This window comes from Rhinolophus hipposideros (genome assembly GCF_964194185.1).
Source record: "Rhinolophus hipposideros genome assembly, chromosome: 6".
Taxonomy (NCBI): Eukaryota; Metazoa; Chordata; class Mammalia; order Chiroptera; family Rhinolophidae; genus Rhinolophus; species Rhinolophus hipposideros.
This window is the reverse complement of record NC_138052.1, coordinates 67,841,230-67,854,095: the sequence shown is the minus strand read 5'-3', so window position 1 is coordinate 67,854,095 and position 12,866 is coordinate 67,841,230. Positions and strand designations below refer to the sequence as shown.

Below are 12,866 nucleotides of genomic sequence, written 5' to 3'. Positions count from 1 at the left end.
CTGCCTGATGGTGATGTCCCCAGAGAGCAGAGCATGAGGCACATCCCTGAGTGCGAGCTGGTTCTAGCTCATGTGGAAGTCTGTCTGCCTACCCCATGCTGTGAGAGAGCCATAGGCTTCATGTTGTGTCTGTGCAAAAGCTCTGTGGAAGCTGGCTTCTTCCTACCAAAACATCTGGCTCTTCCCAGAGAAATAATTGTGATTCCTAGATAAAACAGATTTCTGCTAATCCCCTCAGCTCAGATGAACTCTCATCAGAACTCAGCTTCACAAGATTTGTTTGAAATTTAACTGGTCTTTAAATTGGAAGACGGCTCATGCTAACAGTTTGCCAAGAAAAGTATTGTGTGCCCTGTGACATAAATAATGACTAAACATATATGATTATATATTATATTCAGGATTATACATTATATTCAGGAACACACACACACACACACACACACACATTCACACACACCTGAAAAGTACTTCATTTTTCAGAACCTACTTTTTCATAGTCCTAGAGACGCTCAGTCTTCTTACAGCTGTATCTCCTACCCAGTGAGACACTGTATGTCTTATCTGGTCTTTACCCAATTCTTGTAACATTTTTCGCTCCGGATCTTGCTCCTTCTACTAGTGTACTGGGTGTCTCCTTCTACATGGTTGCTAGAAAGCACATGGCTGATACAAAGAAAAAAAACAAAACAAAATGTGGTGCTTGTAGCAGGCAAATGAGAGTGCATGATACCGCATTTGATATAACACCAACAGAACTTCCCTGACTGCCTTATGTTTCTAACTCGTGCTGTTTGGTTCCAGGCGCTCGTGTAAATGCCAAGGACAACATGTGGCTGACCCCACTGCACCGAGCTGTTGCCTCCAGAAGTGAAGTGAGTGATTATCTTATTTTCCCTAGCACCTCCAGTCCCTAGAAAGAGAAAAAACGCTTTCTGCTGAATTAGGGAGGGATTCTCACTGGTGAGCAAAAGGGTTTTAGTTCTAGTGCAAGAGGTTTACCTTTTAAAATTGAACAGCTGTTTATTTGCGTGTATCCTGCATGCCATCTATGGTGCTGAGAGGGGGTGCCTGGGGTAGTCCAAGATGGGTGGAGTGACCCTTGACGTCAGTGAGTTCTCAGACTGAAGGGGGAAGCAAACAGCTAAGCAGATCAGTACACTATCATAACTGAATTGGAGGAGGAAGCAAATAACTGTCTGCTTGAATAGAGGAAGTCTACCAAGAAGAGTTGTCAATTGAGCTGACCCTTAGAGGATGAGTAGGGATTTACCAGGCCAACAGAAGTAGGGAGGGCCGAGGCAGGGGCATAAACATGCTAGAGGACCAGAGGCACAGAAATGAATGAATGGCGGGTTCAATTGGAGGGTTCAGCTGGAACACGGGGTGTAGAGGAAAGTAAGTCTCATAGTAGAGGCTCTGGTTAAATGCAGAGGGCTAGGTGTCCTCTGAGCAGGGTGACGTGGGGGGTGTTCACAGCAGAGATGAACCTGGCAGGACTTGGAAACTTGTGAGGTGAGGTGGAAAAGAAGCCATTGGGTGGATGGTGGTGCCATTAACTGAGAAAGCAGAGACAGAGGAGCAGGGGCCAGGAAGTTAATCAGCTGTTTGAACATGCCGAGTTTGGCAAACATGTCACTAGAATGTAAGCTCCCTGAGGGCAGGTATCTGTATTATGTTCCCTGAGGTATCCTCATACTACATTGTAAGTCTGGTACGTTGTAGTTGCTCAAGAAAGAATTTATTTTTGAATGCTGGAAGATGGCTAATAGATTACCATTTTTATATAGGTCTAGAACTAAGAACAGAGAGGAATGCGGGGAGGGGTGGCAGGGAACCCTGGAGAATGTGAGCCTTGAAGCCTGGTCAGAGGGCATGTCCACCATCTAGGTATACAAGAGGCTCTAACCTTGGAGGTACTTCACATGGGATTATTAGTCTTTGCAGCTGATTTTACCAAATGAAGCATCTCCTCTGCTACTGGAGAAGGTGATGTTCTCCAAGTACACCGAAGAGCAAGAGGTGTTGCTGAGAATGCATACACCGACGTTACAGGTGCCGCTGGTTGTCATCAGTGTCAGCTTTTCCTCTTTGGAACTATCTGGAAATTTCACAGTATATTTGGTAGATAATAGTTAGCTTAATGCTCATAATCTTCCTTCCTGTGCTGTGTGATTTGGGTAGTTTTTATGAGATTGGTTGTATTGTCTTTCCAAATAGCCCATATGGAATGAGGGAGACATATGATCTTAAATTGCCTAGCTCTGATCATGGGGAATTCACTCTTCTTACGGTTCCACATTTCATTTCTGTTTTACCTGGGAAAGCTTGTTCAATGGGCTGCTTGAGTTTGTACAACCAGTTTCATGAAACCAGCTCCTTCACAGAGGTATTTTTCCTCATCTTTTAAGACTATTTGATCTTTGGTAAACTAGAAAAAAAATTTAAAAATCAAGTATCTTTTGAAAAATACGGGTTTGTTTCCTCTTTTAACAAGAATCAGGTCTTTCTAGTTCAGAAAAACATTTACTAAACACTTCCTATATACCAGGCACTGTGCTTGCTGATGCAGTTACAGCAAAAAATAAGACACATGGCCCTGTCCTCAGGAAGCATGTCGTCTAGTGGGACAGAAAGACACAAAAGCAGATGGTTTTAGTACTATGTTACTTTTCCCAAGTGATCGCCACTTTTGTTGGCTCAACTAGCTGCAAAGGCTTCAATCCTCAAAATATCCATTTTCCATCAACCATCAGCCTGCCTTCTTTACATATTTTTAGTGTGTTTGAATTCAGTCAACCCAGGATGGACCAATCTTTATATCTGAAAAAGGCATTTGTTGCTTTTCTAAGGAATCAATTCCCTTGCAGCTTTGCTGGACAAAAAAAGTTTTTTGCAGGTGTTTCTTGCAAGAAAAGAAATAAAATGCAAACAGGCTCTGAGCTGTGAATAATCAGGGTCACCTATAAGCTTGCAAAAGAGGATACCTTCATATTAATATCTGTCACAGCAAGTTGAAAAGTTTCTAATGAAAATTGAAGTGTCTGTAACCATTGTTTGAAATGACTGCGGGCATTTAAACTCCAAAGCACATCGCTCTGCTGTGGAAGTCCTAAATTCAGATTTTCCTTTTTTGAATTCGATCCTGTTGCCATTACTCTTATGCTATACGCCCACACCCCTTCAAATAATAGCTCAGGAAAGGGAAGAAGGCTTGAGGGGTAAAGAACAGAGAAGGTTTGCTCTGGGATTGTGGAATTTGGCTTTTAACACTTGCCAAAGGGGGCTACGTGTGCTCAGCATGTGTCTATTGCTTGGATTGATAAGCACTGAGATTACTTACGTGAATAGGTATTAACAAAAATTTCTTCTTTGAAAGGCTTATAAACTCTATCTTGTCTTAAAGCCTCTTTGCTTCTAAAGTGTAGGTAAATTGATCTCACAGGGTTCAGTGTTCAATCAGGGAAGCAGAATCACCATGAGAGATATAGAGATATAGAATAAGGTATTTACTACAGTAATAGACATTACATAATTGTACAAGCTACTGAAGAAGTTTATGTCAGACTGTCACTTTGACTTCTGTGTCGTCTCGAAGTCACTGTAGGCCAGCAGGATCTACAGTTGGTAAGAAAATCTGGACATGAAATGGGGGAGAACAGAACCCCTATCTGTCTCTAAAATGCCTCAACATTGTGGGCGTGGGTGACTTGCAGAAGGAGCTGCATGCTTTACCTCTGAGCTTGCACATAACTGGCCTAAGAATGGGAGAAGCTGAAGAAGATACAGTTGGATCTGAAGAAGCATCAATCCAGTACTGCCCTGTGCCAACACATTGATCCAGCTGGTCAGTGACATCATGCATAAACTATAATATTACCTGGCAGCCAACACACCAGTCAGGCTGTGGTTTCATTTATGCCTTCTAAAACTCATGCAGATTACTTTTATGGCCAACCCTAAATGGAACAATACAGGGAGGGAATTCTGGGAAATGTAGTTCAACTTGACACAATACAAAACTACCATTGAAATTGTTATTCTATTTTAATTAAAAGGATCTTCTAGACAGTAAGTTCCTTGAAATGAGTGCCACATCTATTGCTTGTCATTGTATTTTTAGCATCTAGCTTGCTCAGTAAATAATTGTTTTTTGAGTGATTCATTAAAGACTGGGGTCTCAACTGTGTTAACATGATTCTCTGTGCAACTGCTAACATTGAACTAGTATGAACCACAGAAAATGCTCGTGGTAATCATCTTTCGTGCATGCAAGGTAAACTGACTTGAAGCTTGTTAAGGGAGTGTGGCATTAGAAGCCAGTTAGACACTGGAACCTGCAAAATCAGGATGAGTTTTAAAATTGCATCAGTATAAGTCAAAGATATCAGTACAAGTCAAAATTTCTGAGCCTTCTTTCTACCCCTGCAAATTTTATGTTCAGATTTCAGTGCCTGGAAAAATAATGTTCATTGCTAAATTCATTTCATGAGCCTGTTATAACAATAGGAGTATCAGATCATTATATTGTTTAAACGTCCACCCATGCCTGACATCATAAAAGCTCCTCTGCAGACAAGAACGTAGATCAAAACACGGTCATATCCCTTAAAATCATCCAACATAAGTTGGGTTCTGGAAATAAACCTTCAAGACTTATTTGGTACTGGCCAGGCTGTGTTGTGTCCTTCCTTCTAGGCCCAATCCCACATCCTCCTCCCACCTTTACCTCTCCCACATCTGGGATTCCCAGGAAGGAAACAGCTGAACAGATGATTAGAGCCAAACAGCATTGTCTCCTATTGATTCACTCATTCCCCCTCTAACTACTTCCATGGCTATGAAGAAAAGAAGATAGTCTCTTACCAAAATATTAGGGAAACATATTTTGCAGTTCTAGGTAGCATAGATGAGCAGAATTTGGGGCTTCCAGGAAGGATTTTCTGAAGTGTCATTGTGAATTGTATCATATTGTTTCCTCTGTTTAGCTTATTCCTGTATTTTTGTTTTTCTTTCTTGGAAACGAGCAGAAAGGAATTAAATGCATACAAACCTGGACAGTTTAATGCACGTTTATGGAAGCCCAGTTGATGGAAGGCTCTGTTAAGTGCTATAGCGGCCTTGAGAGGGTACAAAGTGAGGCTTCCAGGACATGGTATTTAGGGCAGACAGCCAGGCACGCAGCCAGACAGCCTGCGTTCAAATGCAGCTGGCCTCTCACACAGTTCATTTTCTTCTATAATGAACTGACAGTAGCACCAAAGGAGAATTGCTGGAGCTTTCACTTCCATCTTCTAGAGGCTATCTTTTGGTTAAAAAAGTTAAAAATGGTTGTATCTTGTCTGCGGGGTAGAATGGAGGATGTTGTGTCCAAATATATATTGTCATGATGAACATTCCTTGAGCATGCCCTTTCTGTGTGGTATTCAATTTTAACCTCGGAGTCACTCTTTGAGATTGATACTGTTATTAATCCAAGTTTAGGAAATGTAATCGCGAAAAATCAAGTGACAAGCCTAGGACACTACAGCCAATAAATGGAAGAGAGTGTAACTAGAGAACCTGCCCTCTTACCCACCATGCTCTTCTGCTTCCTTCCAATCACAAGAGAACCCTGATGGATTCTTTTCCAACCAATAAAATGGGTATATGCTTGTGTCTGTACAGACAGAAGTCCCAACGGAAATAAAGATGTTTCCCAGAGCTGAGTAGGATAAGTATTTTATAGCTTAAATTTTAAAAACTCATGCTTTCCCCTTTCCTCTAAAAAAATGTGGTTTTTTCCTCATTATTGTGGCCTAAATACTAGTAGGCAGGAGAATTGAGAAAATTACATGGGACACTAGAATGTTGTTCTTTCTTTCAACTATCTTTATGATTTAAAAAGATGGCCACATAGAGAACATAGATCCTACCTGGAATAGGAAGAAAGTGAGCATTTATAACCTGTTAGGATGTAGATGAGTGTTACTCAGGTTTAGTGTTCATTCAGGACATCTGGGTGCTTGTTAAAAGCACTTACTCTAGAACCTCACCCCCAGGATTCTGATAAGGCCTGTGGTTGGGCTCAGAAATCAGCATTTTGAAAAGGAGATTCTGATGCATGTGGTCTACATACTACACTTTGAGACCCGAGATTGAAGATTGGGAACACTTTAGTATCTGGCCTTCCCGTTGTTCAAAGCCAGCACTTCTTGAATAATTTCCTTTGAATTCTTTCCTATCCCAAAGTCTTCAGCGAACCCCCTTTGTATTACTAGTTCTTAGAATAACTATACTCTAATAATAATTACAATAATAAAGGTTGAGTTTAGTTTAATAATGGGGACTTATATAGGAATAATCTGATTACTTGAACAAATTAGTTGGGCACTGATTTACACTATTCTTACAGAATATGAAATTGCTATAAGCAATAGAGGAGGAAAGCCCCAGTGATTTCAGTAAAAGAGTAAATGCCTTCAGGACTTGAGTGCAGCCTCAGGGATGTCAGCCCATAGTAAATACCTTGTTAATACTTGCATATCATTACTTAGAGAGTTTGTTAATGATTATAGTAATATTTTTATTCTACCCATAGTGTATATTGAATATACACTACGTGCAAGGCATCTGCCAGGCTTTGTAGAGCACAGAAAATTGTAGAAGACTCAGACGCTGACCTAAAGCAACTTGCAGTTTATGGAATTTGACATTGCTTATGCCTGCAAGGACTCCGTGTTCATAAACAATTACTTTTCCATGAGTAATTTATGGCCACTTAAAAGCAATGCACATTTGAGAGTAAAAAAACAAATATTAGGGGTGACAGTTTAAAAGGACACATGCTTCCTATTTCTTCTCATCTCTTCCATGTGCCATAGAGTATGTTTCTACTTCTTGTTACAGGGTCAGAGTGGCCTTTTGTGAAAAGAGAAAGTCATAAAAACTAGAAATAAAGTGACTGCAAGTGCTTTCTCCAATTTCTTCCCATGTGACATCCTATGACAGTTTCTCTCTGTCTATTTCTATGTCTTATATGGGACAGCCTACTATGGGGTATAACCCAACAAGGCCTATAGTCAGTCCTAACGCTGAATGTTAACTGGCTGATACCTCCACTCAGGAGAAATGCTGGAATCCTCACATATTCTGGTTCATTAAAAAAAAACAATAAAGAATTGGATCACTGCATAGTATGTATAAATGTCTAACCACTGCTGTACACCTGAAACTAATATAAAATAATATTGAATGTCAACTGTAACTGGAAAAAAATAATAAAAAGACACAAATTGGTAAGCTTATCACACATTAAAAGAAATCTGCTAGTAAAGAGAAAAAGAAATGGAGGCTTTGAAGGGGCCCTACGAATAGTGTGGTTTGAGTAATGACTTCTGGTCCAGGCCCTTGGGCTTTTGTCTTACCTGCCGGAAGTGCAAACATTCAGAAACTGTTTAGCAAACATTCAGCAATTTGATAGAGTAATTTCATGACTCCAAAATTTAATAAAAAATAATTGCGTTTTTAATTTGTGTTTCTTTGTCTTTTTAAATTGTATTATTCTACTAATTACTTTTATTGTATTTATAAAAGTATTGGCTCATGATGATTTGGAATGAGAATTAAAAAAAAAAACTGGTCCTTCATCACAGATAGTTTGAGAAATACTGTTTAAGAAAGATTTCTTGATGCAGAAAGGGTTCAACTTCCCTTCCTTCACATTAGTTTCTTTTTTTCACCTTGTACATTTTTGTCAGTGCAAACGCCTAGGTATTAGGTTTTTTTAGCCAATGTGATAACAGGAAAAAAGAGACTTATTTTGATTATAAATATCATTAAATCCCTACATAGCCATTTAATTATTCTCTTTTAAAACCACATTAAAGTGCTTCCAAGATTAAGCATTTGAAAGAGAAAGGCAGTTTTAAAAACGAAAGTTGTCTTTTTAAACCACAGCTTTGTTTTTGCCAAAATATGATAGTAAATGTCTATTAAGTGTATGAAGCCAATTTGGCTAAATTGAAGGCTAAAACTTCAGAGGTGAAACATGTAAATAACTAAGGAGAATTAACATGTAAAAGTATCTATGTCAGGGTGCTTGGCTGATACTGTCCACTGAGCAAGATCTCACCTAGTAGAACATGCAGGAGCCCTTAGGTCAGCCAGACAAACAGATCGTTGCCCTGAACTTCAGAAGGGGTCAGACTACTTCTAATATCCTGTATGTCTGTGAATTTAAGTCCACAACCATTTTAGACTACTTGTATTTTCATTTGCAAGAGTTAATCCTTAGAAATTAAGAACCCTTCCTTTGTACATGAAGGATTTCTTGACAGTCCTTTCTTGTCAAGTAAGATGAAAACTAGGTAATTCTTTACATAAGCAGATATAGAGATAAAAATGAAGAATGGCAAAGTTAAAACATGTTGTAAAAGCAGAGAAATAAAGATAATGGTTATTCTAGGTGTCCTTGAGCTGTCCAAGTAAGTGATGGTATGACAGACAAATATGGTGAAATTGGCACTGACATGGGAATTGCCTAAAGTTCACATGAAAAGTTTTATTAGAGATGCTGCCTACTTCTTTTTTCTCCCACCTGATTAATGAACTTGAACCTTTTTCCTCTCTAATTTTTTAGGTGTAACGCAGATGTTGGTCAGGGACACCTTGCCTTCTAAACAGATAGGACTGGCTGGAAACTACATGCTACATCTTGTGCAAAGGCTAATATTCCCAACAATTCCAAAGAATTCGCAGAGATTTAAGTTTTTGGTTGCCTGGCTCCAAAAGCCTGCTTTTGCTTCCTTCATTTGGTTTATGCTTCACCTTTCCCCTCTTCCCTCTTGGTCTGCTGACTCTATTCACAACCAGATGTCCACCTCTGCTCTGCGGTGCAGGGCCCATGTCCTCTCTCCTCTCTCTGCCTTTGCCTTTCCTTTCTTCCGAGCTCCAAATCTTCTCATTCTGTTATACAGAGCAATGCAGCTCTGTACACCTCCCTCCCAAATTCACTATAGCCTACCACTGTATAGCAAGGGCCAAACACAGAGGCTTCTGACTCTTTGAATGGGATCTGCCCTCCTTAGATGACTATTTGGACTTAAAACAGTAATTATTTTTATTTTAACCAGTAAATTTTATTTTAACCATATTTGATAATTTGCAGTTTGTGGCAATTTAAATAAGGAGCTAGACTGGTGGGGGGTCTGTAAACTTTTTCCATAAAGGGCAAGAGAGTAAATACTGGGGGTGCCAAAAACATAGATACACATGACTTGTATTCCTCTTTTGTTATTGGTATATTTTGAGTATTACAATTTTAATACTGTTTTCCTTTCTTTAAAATGCATATACATTTTTTTTGGCACCCTCTATATTTTAAGCTTTGATGGCTGCATATGGTCTCTGTCACAAATACTCAACTCTGCTGTTACAATTTGAAAGCAGCCATAGGTAATATATAAACACATGAATGAGGCTGTGTTCCAATAAAACTTTGACAGAAACAGATCAAAATTGTTTATGATTAAAATATTTTTAGAAGTATTGCCTATTTAAGTATACAGGTGTTTTTTTTCACCCTTACAATCTCCACAAGTGATTATTTATATGTAATCTACAACTGGCATGTAAATATATATTTTCTTTGCTTAGCCTGTTGGCTTTGGGTGAAATGCAAATCATTTCTACATATTCATTTAAAAGTAGGGGCTTTCGAAGGTAATATCTCATTCATCTAGTCTGAGTAAAAGTAATCACATTTTGTTACCTTTAAAAAACAAATTTTTAATGATTTCATTGGTCTTATCTCCAAATAGTATAAATTCGTGAAGTGTCCCTGTATATTTTCTGCTTTGTTAGTCTACCCTGAATTTATATAATATTTAATGCAAAGCAGGAATCTGCACAAGTACAATAAAATCACACACAAAGCAAAGGTATTAAAGTGACAGTATGTATTATTATTCAGCTGTAAATGTGTGAAAAGGATACTATAACATTTTTCTACATTATTGCTTTGTGATGGTTGTCTCCAACCTTTTTTGCCATATATCTGCAAAACTTTTTCAGCATGCATCTTCAAAACATGTATCTCATTTATTTATAAATTATATATAGGAGCTATTATCATTAGCTACTATTTCAAGGCACGATATACTGAGGGTGAGACTTTGCATTTATCATAGTCTTATAGAACCAAGGTAGATAATAGACTTCAGATGATGTTCCTCTGTTTTCGCCAAGCTCTTGTCAGATCTGATTAAATTTGTCATTACTTTTACCTTGTAATATAGGTGATAGAAAACTCTTACTAGGAGAAGAAATGTCAGACTTACACATTATTTATGTGGGTTCCTTGCATAAATCTTGCTCATTGTAGGATGCTTTTAGTTTAAGGGTACATATTACAATCTGTAAATTGACATGACAGGCCCATCACTGTTCAGTGCACTCAAGGCGAATGAATGGAGAGGGCAAGCCCACCCCCTCAGCACTGTGGAAGCCCCTTTCTTCCCCTGAGGGCATCTCGGGTACTGTGAGGCCATATCCTCGGTGGAGCTGGCTCAGGGCTTAGTGCCAAACCAGAAGCTGAATACCAGCTAAAAGGCTTTCATTTTTAAAGAAAATAAATATAAATGGAGGTTCCAATAGTTTCTTCCCACATGACAATAAATTGTCTGTGCATCTACATAAACCACAATATTTATGAAACCTAAGTTGATAAAAATGTTTTTTTTATTTAAATCTTATGCTCATATTGTGATTTAGCTCCTTTTGTTTATTTTTTGTTCACACAGCTAGTTTTTAGGATAGAGCCTGGGTAGTGTTTCTTTTAGTGTTCTATAATTCTAGCAGTGTTTTTGCGCAGTAGGTGAACATAAATAATACATGTACACACGTTTTGCTCTAAAATGGTCTCAAGGAATGTTTAGTAATCATTACTTTATTGTCAGTCTTGCTGAGGAGGGATGGCATATATATCCTCTTGCAGATAATATTAACAAATTGTTTTCTTGGGCCCTATCAGCTTATTGCCGTTTATATTTGTAGCATCTAAATGGAGTCACACTATTTATTTAAACTGTATTCTCTAATTTGCACAGTTAATTTCTTTTTGCTCTCATTCTGCTGTCCAAGTTAGTCATTCATCTCAGTATGTTGCTACAAGTGATTCATGGAACATTCTTTTTATTTCATCATTTTAATCTCTGATAAAAGTGTTAATTTGGGGCACTTTTATATACCTGCATGATAAAGTAGATTAGGCAGTCCAGGCCTGCGGGATTAATGTGGACAGAGGTGAGTGCTTGTTCCATGAAAGGTGGCAGGAGTATGGCACTGATGCCTTTCATTGGTTCATTGATGCCACATTGACAAGATGTCCATAAGGAGCCCCACTTACTGCTCCCAGGATGTCTCTAGAAATCAAGAGAGACAACAAATAGTCATTCCTTTCTCTAGAGAAGCTATGTCATTCACTTGATTGAACAGAAGAGTGTCCTGGATCCAGGCTGCATAACCAATCCAGGGAGCTTTACAGAAATCCTGAGGCCTGTTAGAATTTCTGGGGCGGGACCCAGCATCTGTATTTTTAAGGGTTCCCCTGATGATTTATTGCACAGCCGACGTTGAGAGTTATAATTCAAGAGGCTAGTAAGCTGATTAGGTCAATAGAAGAAAAATAAAAAGTGAGAGGCCCAGGAAATATGAAGGAATTCAATAGAAGAAAGGAAAGTACCCTGTTATAACAAGGAAAGGGTGGGGAAAAGATGGAACAATCTTGTAGCTTCAAATTGAGGTAGTAACGTGCATCCTCTTCCCTTGACTGCTGATTGATCACACTGTGAAGGTGAAGATGTTGGCTGAGAGAACCAAAGACTTATGAATTGATCCAGGAGTGTCTGAAGGGCTTTGAGGCTTTTGGCGTTGGAAGGAGACTTACAGACAAACGCTTCTAACTTAGATGATCTTTGAGGGCCTTTTGGCAGATGGATATTTCACCCTGGTATACACACTTGCACAAGTGCTCTCATTTGGCCAAAAATACCTTATTAGGAACCCATATATTTATACTTAGAAGATTTATTTGGTTTTGGAGATGTGCCAGGGCTGTCAGCCTAACAAAAGAAAAGTGAATCTGTTTGACTCTGTGCCACTCAGTTGATCTTTATCACATATTGGCTTGCTTGTCGCAGAAGAATATCTACCTGGAGCCAACCTGTGAGGGCAGGAAGCCTTCCCTTTCCGTCGTTCCGGGGTCTGGTGAAGCATCTTACATCCAATAAATATTGATTATTTGCCAGTGACCCCTGCGAACTCTGCTTTTGTTGTAGGAAGCAGTACAAGTATTGATTAAGCACTCGGCTGATGTCAATGCAAGGGACAAGAACTGGCAGACGCCCCTCCACGTGGCAGCAGCCAACAAGGCTGTCAAGTGTGCAGAAGTGATCATTCCCCTGCTGAGTAGCGTCAATGTCTCCGACCGAGGGGGCCGCACAGCCTTGCACCACGCTGCTCTGAACGGCCATGTGGAGGTGGGTGTCCTCATCAACGGACAGGAGTCTTCCCTACAGACCCTCCCTCTTAGCTCCACGTGGAACCTAATCTTATTGCTCAGACTTTTAAAGAATGTGGTGATAATATTTGTAATGCCAAACCTTAGGCAACTATATCTTTTTAAATTTAGAGCCCCAATGAATTCGACAAAGCTGTCACCTGTCTTTTTCCTCTGCTATACATGCCACAGGGTTGGCTGTGACATCATCTTCCTACTTTATTTGAACTCCCGATCTCTGAACTTCCTTTAGATTTGACACTGATTTGGCTCATCACCAGCAGGTGGTGAGGGGCCCTCCCCATTGCAGAGTGTACACTTGATTTCA

General features: G+C 39.4%; 1 protein-coding gene across 6 annotated transcripts in view; it reads left to right on the top strand.

Moving 5' to 3' along the window:
• The window catches only part of ANKRD44 (ankyrin repeat domain 44), a 293,435-nt gene that overhangs the window by 159,592 nt on the left and 120,977 nt on the right, over window positions 1–12,866 (top strand). For all 6 annotated transcript variants that reach the window (XM_081051008.1, XM_081051010.1, XM_081051009.1 and 3 more), the window contains exons 4-5: window positions 805–875; window positions 12,318–12,518. In XM_081051008.1, the coding sequence (XP_080907134.1) occupies window positions 805–875; window positions 12,318–12,518 (272 nt within the window). The remainder of the gene's footprint in view (window positions 1–804; window positions 876–12,317; window positions 12,519–12,866) is intronic.